At 43.2% G+C, this 23,243-nt stretch overlaps 1 protein-coding gene across 2 annotated transcripts in view; it reads left to right on the top strand.

Moving 5' to 3' along the window:
- The window catches only part of ZMYND11 (zinc finger MYND-type containing 11), a 136,303-nt gene that overhangs the window by 25,188 nt on the left and 87,872 nt on the right, over positions 1 to 23,243 (top strand). Inside the window, exons 1-3 of one of the 2 annotated variants that reach the window (XM_068238608.1) lie at positions 998 to 1,098; positions 1,704 to 1,764; positions 16,253 to 16,391. In XM_068238608.1, the coding sequence (XP_068094709.1) occupies positions 16,258 to 16,391 (134 nt within the window). In that variant the 5' untranslated portion in view covers positions 998 to 1,098; positions 1,704 to 1,764; positions 16,253 to 16,257. Of the gene's footprint in view, positions 1 to 997; positions 1,099 to 1,703; positions 1,765 to 16,252; positions 16,392 to 23,243 lie in introns of those variants that run through there. The other variant, XM_068238607.1, reaches the window with a different exon arrangement.

Genomic DNA, 23,243 nt, shown 5'->3' with positions numbered 1-23,243 from the left:
GCTTGGATGCATAAAGTGAAAACGACTGAAGGCTGAAGTGGTTAAAAGTCTGGGGTCCATGGCTAAAAGTATTTGAGGCAAAGGATCAGCAGGACTGTCAGACTCAGACAACTGGTGTTGCTTAAAGGAAACCTAAACTGACAGGGAAAAAATGAGTTTCACTTATCTGGGGCTTCTATCAGCCCCCTGCAGCCGTCCTAGTGTAGGCGCAGTGGCCCGCCGACAAAAACGAGTCGGCAAAAACTAAACTAACCCGCGGTGGGGGAACGGAGGATTAATGAGGACCAGCGAGGGCACAGGACGGCTGCAGGGGGCTGGTAAGTAAGGGCTCGTTTCCACTAGAGCGAATCTGCATGTGTTTCCTGCATGCAGATTCGCTCAAACAATACTAGTGGATGGCGCCATTTCCACTTGTCAGGAATTCTGTGCGGCTCGCTCTGCAGAAAAAATCTGCACAGCAGAGCCGTCAGAATTCGCACGCCGCACACTCGCACGCGAATCGTCGGTCATGTAACTAAATAGGAAAACCGCAAGCACTTGAGTCTTGCGGTTTTCCCGGCGTTTCCGCGCGCAATTTCGTTAAAAAACCCATGTCAATGCTTGCCGGCATTGACATGGTTAAAATCGCGTTGTTAAAATCGCAAACGATTCCGCGTGAAAATCCGCATCAAAACATCAACGAATCCGCAACCGTATGCGGATTCGTTGACGCGTTTTCCGCGAGCAAATCGCGCCGCACAAGTGGAAATGTACCCTGAAACTCATTTTTCCCCGTCAGTTTAGGTTTTCTTGTAATAGGAAACAAATATGGCAGCTTCCATTATAGCCCTCTTATTTCAGTTGTTTTTTCAAAACGCTTTTTTTTTTCCATACAATTTTCTTTTTAAATGTTTGTTTAAAGGATACATAAAAGAAAAAAAATGCTAATGTACTTACCTGGGGTTTCCTCCAGCCCCTTGAAGTCTCCGTGTCCCTCATCACAGCTCCGCTGACAGCCACTCTTCTGCGGTCCCCTCAGTAGTGGACGTCGACCTGGCTCTGGCCTGCGCTCATGTACTACTGCACCTGCGCAGAATGCTCCCGCCCACGTGAGCGCAGGTAGGAATCCTTTTTAAAGGGGACCTGAATTGAGTGATCTATGGGGGCTGCCATATTTATTTCCTTTTAAACCGTGCACATTCCCTGGCTGTCTTGTGCCTCTTATACTTTTAGCCATAGCCCCTGAACAAGCATGCAGATCAGATGTTTTTTACTGGGTGAGATTGAGACACTACTGATGCCAGAGATCAATGGCCTAGCAACTGGTATTGGTTGAAAGGAAATAAATATGGCAGCCTCCAAATCCCTCAGTTCAGGTGCCCTTTAAACTTAAAAGAATGTTTTTGGCCAAAGCTTTGTTTTATGGCATTTGGTACAGCATGATGTTGAAATCCACTTATGCTTGGGGTGCTGAGGAAACCACATTTGAGTCAGTCAGTGTAGCTGGTTTCCTAGAACAGCTGTAGAATGTATGTGTGGTTTGTGGTCTGTGTTTTCTACGGTGTCTTTAAACAAATCCCAAGGGTGACTTGGTTTTATTTTTTGTCATGTAGCTGTCAGGGGAACGGGTCTCGGTGGTTTTACACAGCTGTATTACTGGATATCATCGTGTATTTTCATTGTTGTCAGATTTCCATTTACAATGTCCTCCTCTTCGTTCACAGGATCCACGTCCCCCTCACAGAACAAACCCTGTGCCTCTGCCTCTGTATGCTCTAATTAAAGGTAATGCACATGACTTCTTTCCTTTTGTACCAGATATGACTTATGTTTGGAATTATTTATTTCACATACAGTGGGAGGAAATAATTATTTGACCCCCTCACTGATTTTGTAAGTTTGTCCAATGACAAAGAAATGAAGTCTCTGAACAGTATCATTTCAATGGTAGGTTTATTTTAACAGTGGCAGATAGCACATCAAAAGGAAAATCGAAAAAATAACCTTAAATAAAAGATAGCAACTGATTTGCATTTCATTGAGTGAAATAAGTTTTTGAACCCCTACCAACCATTAAGAGTTCTAGCTCCCACAGAGTGGTTAGACACTTCTACTCAATTAGTCACCCTCATTAAGGACACCTGTCTTAACTAGTCACCTGTATAAAAGACACCTGTCCACAGAATCAATCAATCAAGCAGACTCCAAACTCTCCAACATGGGAAAGACCAAAGAGCTGTCCAAGGATGTCAGAGACAAAATTGTAGACCTGCACAAGGCTAGAATGGGCTACAAAACCATTAGCAAGAAGCTGGGAGAGAAGGTGACAACTGTTGGTGCGATTGTTCGAAAATGGAAGGAGCACAAAATGACCATCAATCGACCTCGCTCTGGGGCTCCACGCAAGATCTCACCTCGTGGGGTGTCAATGGTTCTGAGAAAGGTGAAAAAGCATCCTAGAACTACACGGGAGGAGTTAGTGAATGACCTCAAATTAGCAGGGACCACAGTCACCAAGAAAACCATTGGAAACACATTACACCGCAATGGATTAAAATCCTGCAGGGCTCGCAAGGTCCCCCTGCTCAAGAAGGCACATGTGCAGGCCCGTCTGAAGTTTGCCAATGAACACCTGAATGATTCTGTGAGTGACTGGGAGAAGGTGCTGTGGTCTGATGAGACCAAAATAGAGCTCTTTGGCATTAACTCAACTCGCTGTGTTTGGAGGAAGAAAAATGCTGCCTATGACCCCCAAAACACCGTCCCCACCGTCAAGCATGGGGGTAGAAACATTTTGCTTTGGGGGTGTTTTTCTGCTAAGGGCACAGGACAACTTAATCGCATTAACGGGAAAATATACGGAGCCATGTATCGTGAAATCCTGAACGACAACCTCCTTCCCTCTGCCAGGAAACTGAAAATGGATCGTGGATGGGTGTTCCAGCACGACAATGACCAAAAACATACAGCAAAGGCAACAAAGGAGTGGCTCAAGAAGAAGCACATTAAGGTCATGGAGTGGCCTAGTCAGTCTCCGGACCTTAATCCAATAGAAAACCTATGGAGGGAGCTCAAGCTCAGAGTTGCACAGAGACAGCCTCGAAACCTTAGGGATTTAGAGATGATCTGCAAAGAGGAGTGGACCAACATTCCTCCTAAAATGTGTGCAAACTTGATCATCAATTACAAGAAACGTTTGACCTCTGTGCTTGCAAACAAGGGTTTTTCCACTAAGTATTAAGTCTTTTATTGTTAGAGGGTTCAAAAACTTATTTCACTCAATGAAATGCAAATCAGTGCTATCTTTTATTTAAGGTTATTTTTTCGATTTTCCTTTTGATGTGCTATCTGCCACTGTTAAAATAAACCTACCATTGAAATGATACTGTTCTGAGACTTTTCATTTCTTTGTCATTGGACAAACTTACAAAATCAGTGAGGGGTCAAATAATTATTTCCTCCACTGTACACTGGTCTGAGGTGACACTTTTTTGATCTCGCAACATATTGGGGATGTGGAAAAAGGAGGGAAAATAATTACATGTGTGAATTCCTTCACTAAGGCCTAGTGCACACCGAGCGGTTTTGGTAGCGTTTTTAGAAGGAAACGCTTGGGTAATTCAATGGGCTGGTGCACACCAGAGCGTTAGGCATTTTGCACAAACGCATACTCCCGGGCTGCAGCATTTTTTGTATTTCGGAGGCGTTTCTGCCTCCAATGTTAAGTATAGGAAAAACGCAAAACGCTTGATAAAACGCCAGATCAGAGCGGTTTTCCAGGCGTTTTTGTTGCAGTAGCTGTTCAGTAACAGTTTTACTGTAACAATATCTGTAATCTGCTACACAAAAAAACACTACGCAAAATGCTTCATAAGAAAAAACGGTTCAAAAACCGCTAGCGTTATGCGGATCTGCTAGCGGTTGGTGTGCACTAGGCCTCAGATGATGGCTGGAGTTCGGTAACTACAGCTCGCCCGATCTTTTCCCAGCTTTTATAAATGAGCTTGTGTTAATCTGTTACATGTGGGAATTAATTCATGCATGAGGTCAGAATTGTTGTTGTGCTCATGTACAGTAGAACAGATGTGAGTGCTGTTCCAATACAGAGAATCAAAGCATATATGGTGATACAGCTATGCGCAAACATTGCTTATGTAGCCTAGGATTGGATTTCCTGTGATGACGTAGCTTTGCTTGTGTAGTCTTTTGGTGTTCATTGTATTATAAAGAGGACCTCCTAATAAATCTTACTGCCCACTTTGAACTACATCTGGACTCCAAGTGTCAGCTTGTGTTTTTTTTGTGTTTTTTTTTTTTTTTTTTTTTTTTTTTTTTTTTTATCCTCCTTTATTTTCAACGGAAGCTGTAGTGAGAGGACTCCAGGGCCTGAAATCTTTTTGTTGCTCTCCTCCTTTCCCTTTCTTCAATTCTTGGTGAAATGCTGTGGTTCACCATGAGCTTGCTGAGCAATCTGTAACTCTGGGTGGTGCTTCATGTTTCTACCACATATAGCTTTTTCCAACTTGGATAATCACAAATACCTTCTGGTTTAAGAAGGCAAACCTCAGTTTTTTTTTTTAGCATTTTAGTAAGGAGGCTCTTTGGCTTCTTTCAGCCTCATACACACTCCTGGGAGTTCTGGTTCACCATGAGCTTGCTGGGTATTCAGTAACTTTAAAGGATACCTGAACTTACATGTGACATGATGAGATAGACAGACATGTATATGTACAGTGCCTAGCATACTAATAACTATGCTGTGTTTCTTTTTTTCTTTTTTTCTTTCTCTGCCTGAAAGAGAAAAATATCAGGTATGTAAGTGGCTGACTCAGTCCTGACTCAGACAGGAAGTGACTACAGTGTGACCCTCACTGATAAGAAATTCCAACTATAAGACACTTTCCTAGCAGAAAATGGCTTCTGAGAAAAGGAAAGAGATAAAAAGGGTCAATAGCACATAGATTTTAGCTCTTTCATACCTCAATGAATGTGTCATTGAGCCAAATCAATAAAACAGTTAAAACTTAAAAAGTAGATTTAAACATAAAATAAAACTGTGGAACATCTTAAAAAGTCATTTTTAGGAAAAGGAAGATAAATGCAATCGTTTATTTCATTAGTTTATTTTTGCTTCTGGTGTCCTTTAAGTGTTTCAAGTCCTACCCCAGAGAGCCACATTAATCCATGCCATGCACTGATGATCAACCGATCCGAAACATTATGTATGCACGTTGATTAGTTTGGTTCTGTAATATCACCAAGCTGACACATCATTGTATTCCAGCGGAGATGTGTTTAGCTATAAGGAACAACAATTGATGATTTGCCTATTTAGCAGTAATGCATCGTGGGAGACGTCATATGCTCACTCCAACCTGAATAATCACAAATATTTTGAAAGGGGTTGAAGAAGGCAAACTTCTGTTTTACTTTTGCAAAGAGGGTAATTGTGGTTTTTCTAGCAATGGCATCAGTGCTTGGCTATAAGAAAGCTGATGCTGGCAACAAGGGCATTTAGGCTGCATTTTTTTTTTCATATAATTGTTGCTTCCTCCACTGCCACATTCTGGTATTGAACACCAATTGTCCGCAAATTTTGTTCAATTTAATTTGACTTCCGCTAAGCCCTGACCGCTAAATGCCTCCGGCATCATAGTCACTGAATCTCTATTCCACCATTATTCTTAAAGGAAACCTGAACTGAGTAAATGTATTTAAAATAAACATATGATGTAGCTGCAAATGAATATTACATACTTACCTCACTGTCAGTTCCTCTCAGAAGCTCACCATATTCTTCTTACAGTGATCCCTTCCAGTTCTGACAATATTTTGCCAGAACTGAAATAAACCAGGTGCTGTCAGTTACAACTGAATGTGCAAGGTAATGTCCATGCTTCCCTATGGCTCAAGTGGGCGATATTACAGTGTGATGACCAGGAAGCTGTTATGGGGTAACGGCTATTTTCAAAATGGAGGATGGAGAATTCCATTGATCACAGTGGACAAACAGGACGCAGGAGAGGAGAAAGGGATTGAGGTGTAGACTACACAGGAGGTAAGTATGATGTGTTTATGTTTATTTTGACTTTTAATTTTCAGTTCAGGTTCTCTTTAAGGGTGTGTAAACACATTCAATTTTAATAGTAAAATTGGCAATCTGTTTTCCAAACTCAATGTAGTATGACAGCTTGCCTGTAGAATCTATTTGTGGTATTCAAAATTTGTTAGCCCTCATACTACATAGAAGTGGTAAATTGTCCAATCATTGGCCAACCAAAACTGGATGTGTGTATGCATGGGCAGATCGACCATGAGACAGATCTCTCTCTGATTGAATCTGATCAGAGAAATATTTATTGCCCATACACCGCAGACTAATTGCTGATAGATTTCCTGCTGAGATCTGTTGGGAATTGGCCTAGCGCCTCTGCCCCCCCCCCCCCCCCCCTTTTCGTCTGGTGCCCATGCTTTAAAAAGTCCGGTTGGCGCCACTCCCAGAGTCCTCCGCGGTCACCCATGTTACTGTGAGTACTGTACAGGGCTGTGAAATCTGAGCAATTTTGGGTACCTGGAGTCGGAGGTTTCAATAAACTGAGGAGTTGGATGATTTTTGAACCAAATCGATAGCCTTTGTAAAAATTACACTAAGGGGTCGGCGTCACGAAGTCAGAGCAATTTTGGGTACCTGGAGTTGGAGGGTGATTTTTGTACCGACTCCACAACCCTGGTGCTGTACCGTGTGGCGGCCAAGTTACATCACCGGCCTTGTGGTACAGCAAATTGTACATTTTAGGTCAGCACCACCATGAAATACAATACACATCTAGTATGTGTCCAAATCTGACGCATATTTATCCTGTGCAACAGGCCAGTAAGCCAACTTACTATCATAGAAAGAACATCCAAAAGTCGCACCAGGATGTGAGTACTGTATATAAATGTAAAGTCCTTTATTAATTACATTGGGGGAAAATTACAAACATTTAAAAGAAAGAAGGTGGGGTCACAATGTATCTGCATAACTTAATATAGTGTAGCCAGTGCATAAATTATATAACCTAAAATATTGAAGCCGTAGATCGTATGAGTTCATCAATCATCAATGTGCACCTTGTGGTACAGCAATCGTGGTGATGAGGGTAACAGTGCAGAACAATGGGAGTTGCCGCAGTGGAACAGGTAAGAAGTTTCAGAGCACAGGCCTCAGTGGGGAACGTTGTGCACTTGAGTGGGACAGCAGACAGGGGTCTGTCACGTACATCGGACGTCGCAATACCAAATGCCCTTACCGCTGCACACCACACACAACACTTTCAACAGAGCAAGTTCGATAGATTAATTCGACAATTTAAGCCCAAAATCAATCAAATTATCAATCAGGTGGATTTGTTGCAGCACTGATTGTGATCTGATTCAAGAAAATGATAACATCTGATCGTCAATCGGCCTGCAAAATCAGTAGCTATGGACCTTTTAAAGAGCATCTGTAACCTAAAAACCTCATATAAATAAACATACCAGCCTGTAGGTTTTCATCCCCCGTCCCCCTCTGTTACATTTTCGCTGCTCCCCACCAGGATCCTGGCCTAAAAAAAGCAGTTTTATAAACAGTTTTTGTAAACAAGAAATATGGCTGCCAAACAGGAAGTTCATCGTATTATTGCATGTTCCTGTAAACTGCATTATAGTTTCCATGAAAGGTTATATCATTGAACAATTCAGTTTTTAAAGTTTATTTCATCGTTTAGAAGAAGTTTTTTACCTTGCAAAGAATGCTGCAATCTTTAGTAATGATTACTGATAGCCGGTCCGTGTCTGCATTCTGCAATCGTCTATGAGCTATGCTTCTCACAATTATCAGCTTTTATCAGTAGATGATACTGAGTTACTGAGAGCAGGGATGTGTGAGGTCTGCTTTTCACAGTTTTCAGATAGCAGGGCTATCAGTGTAACCTCCTCCTGTCTGTAAACCATTAAAGCCACTTCCTCTTTGTGCCGACAAGCCTGACAAAGGAGAGTAAATTTGATATATTACAGCAATGGAGCAACTAAAAAAGGCTGCAGTAAGCCAGAGCACTTAAGAATAGATATAGGAACTTGTAGGATGGTAGAAAAAAGGCTGAAAATTTTGTTACAGAGTCTCTTTAAAGAGAACCTGAGGTGTGTTTAAAGAATGTTATCTGCATACAGAGGCTGGATCTGCCTATACAGCCCAGCCTCTGTTGCTATCCCAAACCCCACTAAGGCCCCCCTGCAATCCCTCATAAATCACAGCCATGCTGTGAGACTGTGTTTACATCTGTAGTGTCAGTCTCAGCTGCTCCCCCGCCTCCTGCATAGCTCCGGTCCCTGCCCCCGTCCCTTCCCTCCAATCAGCAGGGAGGGAAGGGATGCAGGCGGGGACTGGAGTTCTGCAGGAGGCGGGGAGAGCAGCAGACTGACACTATAGAGATAAACACAGCCAGCTCTGACAAGCTGTTTGTCAGTAGCGTGGCTGTGATTTATGAGGGAGTGCAGGGGGACCTTAGGGGGGTTTGGGATAGCAAGAGAGGCTGGGCTGTATAGGCAGATCCAGCCTCTGTATGCAGATAATATTCTTCAAACCCACCTCGGGTTCTCTTTAATTCAGCCCGCAGGGATTTTTCACTTTATGGACGAGAGGAATTTTCACCTGTCAACGCTTCTCCCTTTCATTCCCCAAAAGCTTTATCAGTACTTATCACGGCGAAATGATATCTTGTTTTTTCTGCCAGCAATTAGGCTTTCTTTGGGTGGTAAATTATGCTAAGAATTATTTTAATCTAAATATATAATGGGAATAGTAAGAGGAAAAATGGAAAAAAAAACATTATTTTTCAGTTTTCAGCCATTACAGTTTTAAAATAATTAATGCTACCATAGTTAAAATCCACACATTTTATTTGGCCATTTGTCCTGGTTATTGCAACGTTAGCGTTACGTATGGTGACAATATTTTATTTGGAAATAAAGGTGTATTTTTTCAGTTTTACATCCACCACAAATTTTAGCCCATTATTTATTAATTATATGTCCTCTTGACATAATCATTTATTTTTATTACCCAAAGTCAGTAGGTGTGTTTTACTATTTGACCACAAGATGTCCCTACTGAGCAAAAATCCCATTCGCGTACAATGTACGCTAATTGGGATACAATGTATCACTACATGTCCACCGGAAGCCTCCGATCGCGGCGGAGAGATCATGAATGGAAACCGTTTCCATTCATAAATTTAACGATCAGCGGCGGAAACCAGCGGAAATTATGGCGGGAGATAGCACGGCTGCTCCATTTACAGAGTAAACACTGTTTTTGAACAAAAATAGTGTTTACTCTCGGCGGACATGCTCGGATTGGCACAGGGGACTTCGGCCCCCTGCAGCCAATACCCCTTGCTAGCAGCAGCAGCACGATCGCCCACAGGATCGCCTGCAAACCCCCCCCCCCCCCCCCAAATTGCAGGGACGTGACTAGCGCGTCCCTGCGGCTCTAGCACCTGCCGCTGCGGGACGTGAAGCTCACGTCCGCGCGGCTAAAATGGTTAAGGTGGCACACATGATACAATATAAAATGCTCATATTTAATGGCAATTTGATAAAAATTGGTAATCTATATCTCTGTCGGGACCAGGGCTGTGGAGTCGGTACAGAAATCTTCCGACTCCAACTCCGACTCCTCAGTTTCTGAAACCACGACTCCGACTTCGGGTACCCAAAATTACTCCGACTCCTTAGTCTAATACTTAACAGGGCTGTGGATTTTGTACAAAAATCATACGACTCTGACTCCCGACTCCGACTCCTCAGTTTCTGAAACCCCGACTCCAACTCCGGATGCCCAAAATTGCTTCGGCTCCGACTCCGCAGCCCTGGTCTTAAACTTCTGGACAATTTTTCTGAAAATTGGTGTAGGATTGATAATTAGTTTCTTGATTTACAGACCCGAGCAATTTTTTTTTTTTTTTCATAATTGGGGAAGAAGTGTGTGTGTGTGTGTGTGTGTGTGTGTGTGTGTGTGTGTGTGATTGGTCAGATTTTTCAAATGATACAATCAGAAAAATAATTCTCAAAGTAAAATGTGTGGCCACCTTTAAAGTATACTTCAGGACATGCCTCTGTGCCCCCTCCCCGCACGCTGCTCTCTGATGCCCCGGCCCCGTGCTATACACTACCCCCCCCCCCCCCCACCACCACCCAGAAATTGGCAACATGTAATTGTAGCCAATTTTGAGGGGAAGGGAGGAGAGGTTTTGCCTGCTTAAAGGGAACCCGAGGTGAGAGGTATATGGTGGCTGCCATATTTATTTCCTTTTTTTTACAATACTATGTGCCTGGCAGTTCTCCTGATCCTCTGCCTCTAATACGTTTAGCAGTAGACCATGAACATGCATGCAGCAGACCAAGTACTCTGACTAAGGTATTACTGGATTAGTTGCATGCTTGTTCCAGGGTTTTTGACTCAGACACTACTTATGCCAGAAGATCAACTGGGCTGCCAGGCAACTGGCATTGTTTACAAGGAAATAAATATGGCAGCCTCCATACTCCTCTCACCTTGGGTTCCCTTTAAACGCCCACTGGGGGCATTCTTGCAGGCTTTCCTCTGCCGCCATTGGGCAGCTCTGCCTCTTCACACTACTCCCCCACCTCCCTGTATGCTGCTCTGTGTGTGCACAGGCCCACTAGCCACTCTTCAGTCTTTTTGCGCATGCGCAGTAGAGTTGATAGGCTCGGCTATTTCCGCCTAGCCTGAGCGAAGAGCCGCTATTATTATATCCCTTTTAAGTCTCTTCCAGTACAAGTTCAGTTTGAGCTGCTCCTGGTCTCAGAGCCCTACTTTCTGCTCATAAAACTTTGGATAGAGTTTGTGTTTATATCTATGGCCCTTTAGCAGCACTTTCCCGATTTTGGAAATCACTTGTGATTTCCAAAATTGAAAAGTTCCACAATTTTAAACACGTTTCCCAGAGCGATCTCATTCAAGTAATGCATGACCGAATTGCAATTGCTCAGGGAATTGTATGTAAAATCACAGTACTTTGCAAATTCCGTGTTCTATCAAAAAATGCTACAGGCAGCGCAATTGGCAAAGCTCAGCAACAGTGGAATCCTATGGGAGGGTTTCCACTGCAGCGTTGCGATCACAGAGCTGTCTGAATGATGCAGATTAAATATTCCCATACATTTCCATTGTTGCAGCGCTCTTCGGCGGCGATCTGCAAGCACTGCAGGAAGGGCTCCAGTGGTCCCCGGGCCTTATGGTGCGACTATCTGGTAAACTACCTCTGTTAAGCTTCTGGTTCAAATTTGGGATGTCCAGAATTCAAATATACCAGCACTCCAGTTTTCTCAAAGAATCACGCTCTTTTAATGAGCTAGCATATCCACAGAAATGACCGACAATTGTTTCGGGGCCTCGCAGGGTCCCCCTTTCTCAAGGCGTGTGTGGTTACGAATTCTGGACTTATACTTTGGTGGTTTGCCTATACCACAATACCAAGCACCCTATTTTAGATGGTGTGCCCAGTCACAACTTCTCTTGTTTCCAAATTTGGGATGTGTCAAATTTTACACCATTCAATTTGCATGTTTAGTTCAGTGGTTTGTAAGGGCTGGAACCCAATAAGGCGATTTCAGCAGCCTTTTGGGAACGCCGACAATCTTCGACGATTCCCAAAAATGCTTTGGCAATGAATGTGGGTGAGGGGGGGAACCCATTAGTGCGATTGCGATTAGAGGTAATCGCAGGACATGCAGCAATTTCAGCGCTATTGCGCTCCAATGCAAAGTATATAAGTGCTGTATAAATCTCTTATCAAGGAGATCATGCAGCGTTTTGGGTGGCTGAGCGATGGTGCTTTAAATAAAACTTTGAATACTCACCTGGTGTCCAGATTTCCTTCTTCTGTCTGTAGCCCCGCCCCCTAAAGGAAAAGGTCATAGGCGCTTCTCTGGTATGCAGCTTCGTCTGGTATGCAGGAGCAACCGCTGTGGAATACAAGCTCCATAGGGTGATAAACGCAGCAGAAAAGATCATTGGCGCCCACCTACCCTCGCTAGATCTCCTCTACTCCATGAGAATGAAGGCAAGGGCCTCCAAGATTTTACTCGACCCCTCCCACCCAGGCAGGCACTACTTCGAGCTCCTACCGGGACGCTGTTTCAGATCCATCCCCTCCAAAACCACCAGGTGCATAAACACCTTCCCCTAAGCTGTTCTCCTGATGAACTTGCTGAACTCAGGGACACCACCCCCTTTAACCATGTCTGCAACACTGAGACACTGTAGCCCTCAGGGTAACCCTTCCTCACAGCTGCACACTCTGACCCTCCCAAGACTCTAACTTGTGTTGCTTTTTTTAATAGTATGTTTGCCATGCGTTGTCATATGTTTCTGAACTGCCATTTGCCATGTGAACCACAAGCAATTCTGGGCACACCAGTCGGTGTACTTGGCGATAATAAAGATGATTCTGATTTTGATTGGTCCTAGAGAAGCACCTATGACCTCTTCCTTTAGGGGGCGGGTCTACGGAGGGAAGAAGGACACCTGGTAAGTATAATTATAATTAAGTTTAAAAAAGAATTGGAAGCGTTTTACAGTTTACTGTATAGCGCTTCTAAGCATCGGGAATTCACGATCGCAAACGCCCTAGGAATTTTGTAGCGCTGCATCTATTCCCAGTGGGTTCCAGCCCTTCCTTTGGGACATCTAACCATTTTGACTTCGGTTTTTTTCTAAAGGAAATTTCTAATCATCACTTTAGTTTATAATTGCCCAGCAAGCTCATGGTGAACCAGAACTCCTAGGAGTATGTAAAGGGCTAAAACATAAAAGATGCAATGCAAAGCAGAAGTTTGCCATCTTAAAACAGAAGGTATTTGCGGTTTATTCTGGTTGGAGTGAGCTCTGTGGTGTCCCACAATGCATCACTGCTGAATGTGCAGATTGTCCCGCTGGAATGCAATGTTGTGACAGTTTATTGTACAGAGCCACAATAATTTAACATGCATACAAATTGTTTCAGACTGGTTGGTCCTCATCAGTGCATGACATGCCTTAATATGGCTCTAGGGGGTAGGACACCCAGAGTTGCAGATTGCTCAGCAAGCTCATGGTGAACTTCTGCTTTGTTTAGTTTCTGTTGCCCAGGCCAGTGACATTTGTTTTCTTCAGTATGTACCAGAAGTAGACAGGTTTTGGAAGGGCGTGCATCGGATTATCTGATCACACTGTCTATACATTGTAAGAAGCTGATCCAGGCTGCACCAGTGAGTGGGAAGAAACCACACATCATATGTAGTGCTCTGCTGGCATAGATTGCCGCTCAGACATTTTTCATGGTTTCCTGTTGATCTATATCTTTTTATAAGTGTAAAACCGAAGTGAGACTAGTTAAATGTAAGGGAATTTCACACTCGACCACAGATATCTTTGCGGTCAATCATTTAAAGAACACAACTTAATTGTGTGTGCTTTTAATATTGATAGACACTTGTGTACATACAATGCCAAATACCCAGCTTCTATAACTGCTAATTCACATTGCAAGGAATTCCCAGCAGACTTCCAGTTTAACACTTGAAAAGTCCACTTTTTGGCTTGTATTGCTTAAAAGGAAATAAATATGGCAGCCTCCATATTCCTCTTGCTTGAGTTGTCCTATAAGGAAAATGGCAAGACCACTCAGTGAACTGAATTCCAAGACTCAGTGAGTTATGCAGCTAGCCAACAATCCAAAACAGTTCTTCTCTAGTTGCAGATTACCAGTCATCCAGGGTACACCTTCACAAGTTTGGCAAAGTCACCCAAATGATCATGACCGGTTTTAGGTGACCACATTTGAAAGTGCATGAGCCCTAAACCTGTTTCCAGTCTTTACACAATAGCTAGGAGACAAAAAATAATAATCATGATATTTAAGTTGTGCAACAATTTGTGCACTGGCAATGTACTGTACCGTGTAAAGGAGAGGAGACTGGAGCAGAAGTCCTGCTGCAGTACAATCAAAAGGCCTTTGGCTGAAAACCCTCCAAATGCTTCTATGCTGCGCTGGATTGGCTGCTGAGCACAGAGTGGTGCCTGTGCAGATGATCCATTTGGGTGACAAGTCTAAGATCAATAGAATACATTCTCTTGGTCTTGGGCATTCTTAAAGGCTCAAACCCACTAGAAGCCTTTTCTAAGCGCTAGTGATTTGAAAAAGCTCTTGCTAATACAATGCTATGGGGGATTTCTATAAAATCACATCGCTCTAGTGTAGGGGTGTCAAACCCAACTACAAAGTGGGCAGAAACTGAACACTGGGACCAAGTCATCGGCCAACCTTTATGTACTAGCCACCTCCCTCCCTTTTTAATGTTCCCTGGTGTCTAATGGCTCCCCTAAAGCTACTATACAGTTCCCCGGGGTCTAGTGGCCCTCTTCCCTCCCATATACATTTCCCTAGTGCTCTCCCCCTCCCCTATACGGTTCCCTAGTGTTTAATGCTTTCCCCCTACCTCAACCATATGGCTTCCCTGGTGTTCCAGGGCTTCACCTCCAATATAGCTCCCTTGGTGGTCTAGAGTGGGCCAAACATAATGCAAAGCCGGGAAACCACTCGCGGGCCAGAGTTAATGAATCAGAGGGCCAGATTTGGCCTGTGGGCCAAAGTTTGACATGTACGTTCTAGTGGAATCACACCCATAGCATTAAATTAGCAACAGCTTTTCAAATCGCAAAGCACTTAGAAAAGTGTGCCCAGTGGGTTACAGGCCTAATGCTGGTAAGCACAGAGAATCGCTAGTGAGTTAAAACCAACTCTGGAAAGTTAGATGGCTCCAATACTTGAACATTGTGGTTTGTTTTTTTGGTTTTTTTTTTGTAAATGCAAGAATCCTTGTAGGCAAAATGCATGAATTAAGTAAATGTTTGTATTGGAGGTCTCACATTTTTAGTTACATTGGTCTTAAAGGGAACCAGAGATGAACGATTCACACAAAATAAACATATCAGTCGATAGCTTGTAAAGAATAAATGCTCTACCTGATAATTTTGCCGCTCTGTTGTGCCTCTTTGAGTGTTTTTTTTTTTTTTATCCATTATTGCTCCAGGAAAAATCAAATATGGCCGCCAGCACATATCCCTTCTGCTTCCAAGTTGTGAGCTGTTCTGGATGTGCTGTCTAGGTTCTATGAAACTATAGTCAAGCAGGGCTGCTGCTGCAGGCTTTCATCTGTGTGCTTTCAACTTTATTAATCTGGTATGCTGTGTGGCTGCCTGTAGGAAGTGTCTCTCATAGAAATGAAACTGCATACAGTAGATAATGATGACTGGCTGCACAGTGCACACAGATCACACAGCCACACTTGTCTGTTTCAGAGCTTCTTTCTGCAGGAGCAGCCCCTCCCATGTCAGCTCTGAGTATGCAAAGCGGGAAAGCTGAGCCAGGAGAGGGCAGGCTTGGGCTTGAAAAGACTCCACAGAAGACTGACTCAGCTATGATTCCAGGTCAAACCTAGACTGAATGCTCAGTCAGGGATTCTTATCACAGCTGATAAGACAGATTACGCAGAGAAGAATGAAACTAAAAGCAGGGTAGGTGTTTACGGTCATGGTCCCACTGATAAATGTAATAAAATACATGAGGGTGCTTCGTCTCTGGTTCTCTTTAAATACCCCTGAATTGGACCAAAAGGAGATAACTTCCCTGGAGCTTCTTCCAGCCTCCGTAGTCTTTCAGGTCCCCCGGGGTCCTCCGGGTCTTCTCCATTGTGCCCCTGCTCCTCTAAAAGATCTGCGGCTAGAACTCCAGTCACAGGCTACTGCCCATGCGTGGTCCGTCTGTGCGCCTCCTCGATAATGATGGGAACATTCGCATGCGTATTACAATTCTTTTGAGTACCATATGCAGTGGCTGGCAACTAGAGCTCTAGTTACAGGTCTTTCAGAGGGGTGCAGCAGTACAATGGAGGGCACCTGGAGCACACCCAGGGATCTGAAAGATTATTGGGGCTGGATGAAGCCCCTAGGTCAGTAAAAATCTACTTTCTTTTTGCCTAATTCATGTGTACGTTAACTTGTAACCTTTTATGTCAGAATTCCGGTCCAGAACTATGCCATTAGTTATTGTCTATCTTTATCTGTTTCAAGCTAAGCAAGGTGGCCATCATTCCATATTCTTTCAGGTGACAAGTGCCACTACCCACCAGAATTATCATTAGAATACCGGCTAATCTGCCTTTTTGGTTGCACTTTTTTTTGCAGTCACAATGAAGCCTGACAAGACCATGATGCGCTTGACGAAGAGACGACAGGCGGACACGAAAGTAATTCAGTACTTATGGACCGCTATTGAAGTGATCCGGAACCAGAAGCAGATTGCCAATATTGATCGGATTACTAAGTAAGTAAAGGTTGTGTTCCTGTTGGTTTGAGTCTGGTAAAAAAAATCAGGTCAGCCATATGATCCCTTCTGCCTGTAGTTGAAGTAAAAGTATTCTTTATTCCTTGGTTGCATTCAGATTATTATTATTTAGTATTTATATAGTGCCGACATCTTGCGCAGCGCTGTACAGCATATATTGTCTTGTAACTAACGATCCCTCAGAGGGGCTCACAGTCTAATCCCTACCATAGTCATATGTCTATGTATGCGAGTATGTAGTGTGTGTGTGTGTTGTAGTCTAGGGCCAATTTAGTGGGGAACCAATTAATGTTATCTGTATGTTTTTGGGGTGTGGGAGGAAATCTGAGTGCCCGGAGGAAACCCACCCAGACACAGGGAGAACATACAAACTCCTTGCAGATGTTGACCTGGCTGGGATTCGAACCGGGGACCCAGCAATGCAAGGTGAGAGTGCTAACCACTACGCCACCGTAGTCAAAGTTTATCTAAGCTGACCTGGAGGAATATGAAAAGTTTAGCATCTGCAGAAGTAAATATAAACATCGCTTGTTCAAAATGTGGAAGCTGAGTATTACATTTTTTATTTATTGTTTTTTGTGTTTAAGGTGCAAGCTCCATGATCTTTGTGTATGGCTGGTAGGGTCACAGCTGAGGTCGAGGATAATACTGTTTTTTTTTTTTTTTTTTTTTTATATATATATGTAAACAAGCCCTAGAGCTGATAAGAACTCTAAAGATGGGTAGTGTGTCAGTACAATTTTACAGTATATCCAAGATTACTAATAAATATGTATAGAAAAGAAAAAACATACTAAATAGAAACGTTATCACAGATAGAACTATTTAAAGGGAAGCTTAAAGGAGAGGTCCAAGCTAAAAGAGAAAACAAAATCCACTTGGGGCTTTCTCCAGCCCCTGGCGGACTTCCTGTGCCCTCGCCGCAGCTCTGGTGGCTCCCGGTGTCCTCCGCTGCAGACACTGACCTCGCCAGGTCGGCTTCCTCTGCTCTCTATGGCGCGGGTCACGTGGTCTAGCCGACGTCATCAGGTCTGTACTGTGCAGGTGCACTACTACTACTACTACTACTACTGGAGTGCAGAGGAAGCCGACCTGGCGAGGTCGGCTTCTGCAGGGAAGGACACCGGGAGCTGTGGCGAGGGCACAGGACAGCTGCCAGGGGTTGGAGGAAGCCCCAGGTAAGTGGATTTTGTTTTCTCTTTAGCTTGGACCTCTCCTTTAAGCTTCCCTTTAAATAGTTTTTCTTTTTTAAGTGACATGATGAGATGGACATGTGTATGTTCTGTGCCCACAAATAACTACTCTGTGTTCCTTTTCTTCTTTCTCTGCCTTAGTTACCTATTCAGCTATGCGACTCACTGTTTTTCTACAGTCAGGACCAAATTGGATTGTAGCATCCCTTACTGATAAGGAATTACAGCCATAAATTACTTTTCATGCAGAAAGTTTCTGCCCAGGGACGTAGATATTCGTCTTCTACCACTTTTGCCTGCCACGCTCACTTGTGCGCAGGGCTGTGGAGTCAGAGTAGAGGAGTCTTAGCAATTTTGGGTACCTGGAGTCAGTGGTTTCATAAACTGAGGCGTTGGAGTAGAATGATTTTTGTACCGACTCCACAGCCCTGCTTGTGCACGCTCCTGCAAATGTTCTCGTCGCCGCCCGTTAGCACGTTAATCACTGAATGGGAACACAGTTCCCATTCTCCAATCTAAGTGCCTGTGTCAATGACACTGGCATCAATGAGATGCCGGGGTCATTAAAGAGAATCTGAAGTGAAATAGGCTTATGATATAAAGACTTTTATGTGTAGTACAGCTAAGGCCCCGTTCACACTGCACGCGTTTCCAGACGCGTTTTGGAAACGCGTGCAGGTGGCCGACACGCACGACATCAGACATTGCATAGAGTGCAATGTCTGATGTTCACACTGCATGCGTTCCGGACCTGTGCGGTCCGGGAACGCATGCTGCATGCATTTTTTGTAAAAACACATGGCTGTCCCATTCACTTTTCAGTGATGGGATCAGCCACGCAACGCACAAAAACGCGGATGGTGTGCGTTCGTACGCTTTGCGGTCCGCACACGCGTTCCGCACGCATGGCCATCCGCGTTTGTGATGTGAACGGGGCCTTTGAAATAGAACATTGGTAACATAAATATGAGTCTTTTATATTGTTTCCAGTACAGGAAGAATTAAGAAACTTCAGTTATCGTCTATGCAGAAGAGTTTCTCTGAGCTCTCTTCGACTAATTTAGTCAAAGAGCAGTGCTATTTTCTGAAGCACTTGTACATCAAAAAAAACAGTGCCAGGCAGCTTCAGATAAGATTTTCCTGCAGAGAAGTTCAGTGGGTCATTAAGTCTGCTCTGTTTCATAATATAAAATGTAGAGAGTAATTTCTAAACTGCAAATATTAGAGAATGATGCAGTGTTTAAAAAAGCTATATAACTGAAAATAAACTCTTTTCTTTGCTACTAATGTTCTATTAATTATCCATACTACACATACAATTCATCAATTCATTATTTCATACATTTTTTTTTTTTAGCTTTAGTGTCAACGGAGTTGGTTAAAAAAATAAAAATACTAATCCACTTACCTGGGGCTTCTCACGCGGTCGCGCTGACGTCATCGGACATCCTACGGACTGTACTGCGCAGGCACAGAACTACTGCGCCTGCGCAGTACAGCCTGGAGGACGTCCAATGACGTCAGAGCGACCGCGTGAGACGCACGTTGGAGCGCATAAGAGCCCGACCTGGAAGCCGGCCTGGCCAGGTCGGGGTGAGCCACCGGAGAAGACCGAGAGCCTCCGGAGCGGCGTCGAGGGCACGTCCTGCCTACCACGGGCTGGAGGAAGCCCCAGGTAAATGGATTAGTATTTTTATTTTTTTTAACTAACTCCGTGAACCCTCCCTTTAACGAAAGAGAAAGCAATGCATGCACATATTACTTCCTCTGTGTACTGTTAAGTACACTAGAGCAAGAAATTGGGGGGGGGGGGGAGAGGAGAGATCTAGTGGCCAGATAGTAGAAATTAAATCTCCATTTATTTATTTAAAAAAAAAAACATAGTTACTATTAAAATTAAAGCGGAATGAAACCCAGCATTTCTTCTTTGCTCTAAAAGATTATTTACAGCATATTCTACACTACCACCTTGAACAGCATTCAACTAGTTAAACACGGGACTTACAAGCTCCCTGCCGGGAAAGCTGGAAGCATCCAGACTGGAGATAATGTTATCTTGTGTTTACATACCTCACTTGATACAATTTAAGTAAACACTTCTGTGACACTGCAGACTCTCCTGAACACAGTCAGACACTCAGAAAGCATTTCTGCGCACATTGCAAGATAAATAAACCAGTTATGAATAAAATGCAAAGTCAGCAAAAAAAGTGTACTTTGGTAACTTGTAATTTAAAAAATAATACTTATGCACAAATGCAAATATGATAACTGTATGGCATATAAAAAGTAGGAAAACCTGATTTAATTGAATATTCTGACGGGTTTTATACCGCTTTAACAACCCGCTTTAACAGTCTCATCTCGCCTCACCTGGCTACTTTTTTCATGCCACCCGGCTGGAAAAAAGTTCTGGGGAGAACACTGAGCATGGATTATTTTCCTCCCCTTTTTACTGCTTACAATCATGCAAGTCTGAAGCTTTTGAGGTCTACATAAAATGGTGTGGTGGCCAGATTCGGCCCGCTGGCCTTGTTTGACACCTGATCTAGAGCCTCACATCTCTAGTAAAGGTTTCCTCTTTTCCTCCACTATATAAAAGTTGAGCAAGCATTAAACAATTCACTATGGCTGGATCCACACTTGTCTGTCAGTTTTCTGACTGTGCTTTGTTGCTGTTGGTTGTTTTTCTGCATGTGAAAAATGCATTCAAATGTTAACTAGCCCATTGATTAACATTAGTTCTCACTTTTCCTGTTCAGAAAATGCACAGAAAACTTACAGGTGTGAACCCAGCCTTCCAGCTGGCACAGGCATCAGAAGGGGTGGGAGAGGAAGTATAAGTCATTGTTTTGCACAAACTCGGGCTTTCTCAAGACCTATAATTGTGTAGTCTAGCTGATTTGAGAAGAGGTATAAGGATAACAGTGGCGTGTGGTTGTATACCGGTCATGTTTTTACACAGCCAGTTATGTCTTATTACCATTGAATTATTTTGTTGCTTTTTAAATATTTGCAGTTAGTGTTCCTTTTTGTTTACTATCCGGTCTTACAGCTTTATAAACGGCTTGTCTCCTGCATTTACAAAATGCCTTGAGGAATATAGCAAAATGTAGAGGGTAATCCATTTTTTTTTCTTGTATCGGCATCCCTCCTATTTGAAGCCAACCCCATGTTAAAAGGGTATAGCATTCAACAACTATATTGTTTTTTGTTTTTTTTGTATTATCATTATTATTATTATTATTTGCTACTTGTATTACCCATAGCAGTGTTCTCTCCAGAATTTTTTTCCAGCCAGGTGGCATGAAAAAGTAGCCAGGTGAGGCGAGATGAGAGAATGCTGGACAGGTGCTTCAGTGTACAACTCTGCTTACAGCATAGGAGGAGGTGAGCCGATGACTGCCGGGTGCTCACCAAAACTAGCCGGGTGGAGCACCTGGCTAAAAGAGCCTGGGGAGAACACTGCATAGTAAAACTCCTCTATCTCCTCCAGAAGACTTAACTTGCATTTTTTTAAACAAACCAGGTGTATATGATCAGATTCTCCACTGCTACCCATTCTTTTTAGATCATCTCACCCCACACCTGCAGATTAGGGGAGGAGACAAAATGATCAGGTAGGGTTGTGGAATATTGGTATCTGAATCTTGGATTTGCAGGTTTATGGGCAGGTGCTGTTAGATTCTGTTTTACATGTCTGTCAACATCCTATGGTGTGCCCCAAGCTTTTGTTTTGCTGGTAGGTCTAAACAACTAGCAAGCTTGCCTGAAAAAGAATTTTATGAGCCCTGGACACATCCTTGTAACCTAGGTTACTGTTCAGAAAACCTTTCCTCACATAATTCCTGCAGTGCATATATTCCATCATTAGGTTCAAAAGTGTGTTACTTGGCAACTGTAAAGAGGCACTCAGTTGCTTAGTTACTGTTTGTTTATTTTTATATTGAAGGTCTACCAGAATTTAAGAAAAAAGCCTGAATATTTGCTAGGCGTTTTGAGAGCATCTGCAATTGTTCCTGCAATCACTTGTGGAAATTGCACCCCACTGTTGGTTCTGGAGACCTTGGCATAGATCCCTTTGACCTCTGAGAAGGGAAAAAAAACACTTCCTGTCACCTAGAGGTTCTTGGGATGGAAAGCAGTTGTAAGAAGAGGAGTAACATTTAGGCCTTGTTCACATTGCGTTCCATTCGTGTGTCCGTCCACGTTTGGCTATTTTTGAGGCGGCTTTTTTTTTTTTCCGATTCCTGGCGCTTGGGTGGGCGATTTGTTTTTGTGGTTAGCGGTTTTCAAATAGTTTTTTTTCTGAGCGGTTTTGTAATTCACTCTCTGATGCAAGTCAGGAAGTGAACTTTGACCCGGAAAATAATAAATACAATGTATTTTATTCTTAAACGCTCATGCAATCGCTACACAAAGCGAATTTTTGTGAGCGTTTTGCATTTCCCCTATACTTTCCATTGAGGCGGAATCGCCTCAAAAATGGGCCACGCACTGCTTTACTGAATGGACAGCGCACGACCCGTGCTGATATGAATCTTCTCATAGACATTTATTGCACAAGCAGTTGGTGGGCGATAGAATACAACCTCCTTCCACCACCAGTGCTGCCATAGATTATTGAAACCCTTACCTTAGCATCTAGTCCACAGTATATATATATTTTCTTGTCACTAACTGTCCCTCAAAGGAGCTCACAATCTAATCCCTACCATTGCCATATGTCTATATTATGTAGTGTAAGCACTGTAGTCTAGGGCCAATTTTTAGGGGGAGCCAATTAACTTATGTGTATGTTTTTGGAATGTGGGAGGAAACCGGAGTGCCCGGAGGAAACCCACGCAGACACGGAGAGAACATACAAACTCTTTGCAGATAGTGCCCTGGCTGGGATTCAAACCAGGGACCCAGCGCTACAAGGCGAGAGAGCTAACCACTACGCCACCGTGCTGCCCTATAAAGGTAATAGGGGGTGCGAGACGCCCAATGAAGTATGTGTTGGAGATTAATAAATCAGGTAAACCAGGATTTATTTAAATGAAACCTTAAAGGGGCACTACAGCGAAAAACTGTAACATTTTAAATATGTGCAAACCTACAAATAAGAAGTACGTTTCTTCCAGAGTAAAATGAGCCATACATTACTTTTCTCCTATAATGCTGTCACTTACAGTAGGTAGTAGAAGTCTGACAGAAGTGACGGGTTTTGGACTAGGCCATCTCTTCATAGGGCGATTCTCAGCAAGGCTTTTATTCTTTATAAAGATATTCCCTAAAAAGGATTTAAACAATGATGCTGGCCAGCTTCCCTGCTCCCTACACAGTTTTTTGGCAGTTGGACAGAGCAACTGCCATTCACTAAGTGCTTTTGAAAATTAATATATCCCTGAGAATCCCCTATAAAGAGATGAACTAGTCCAAAACCTGTCACTTCTGTCAGATTTCTACAACCTACTGTAAGTGACAGCAACATAGGAAAAAAGTAATTTTATGGCTCGTTTTACTCTGGGGAAAAAAAATGTACTAATTTTGTATATGTTTGCACATATTTTAAATTTTACAGTTTTTCACTTTAGTGCCCCTTTAACTGAGAGGGATATGGATGTTTCCTGTTGAACAGTACCAGTTGCTGCTG

Source organism: Hyperolius riggenbachi, chromosome 5 (genome assembly GCF_040937935.1).
Source record: "Hyperolius riggenbachi isolate aHypRig1 chromosome 5, aHypRig1.pri, whole genome shotgun sequence".
Lineage (NCBI taxonomy): Eukaryota > Metazoa > Chordata > Amphibia > Anura > Hyperoliidae > Hyperolius > Hyperolius riggenbachi.
This window is presented reverse-complemented; position numbering and strand designations above follow the sequence as displayed.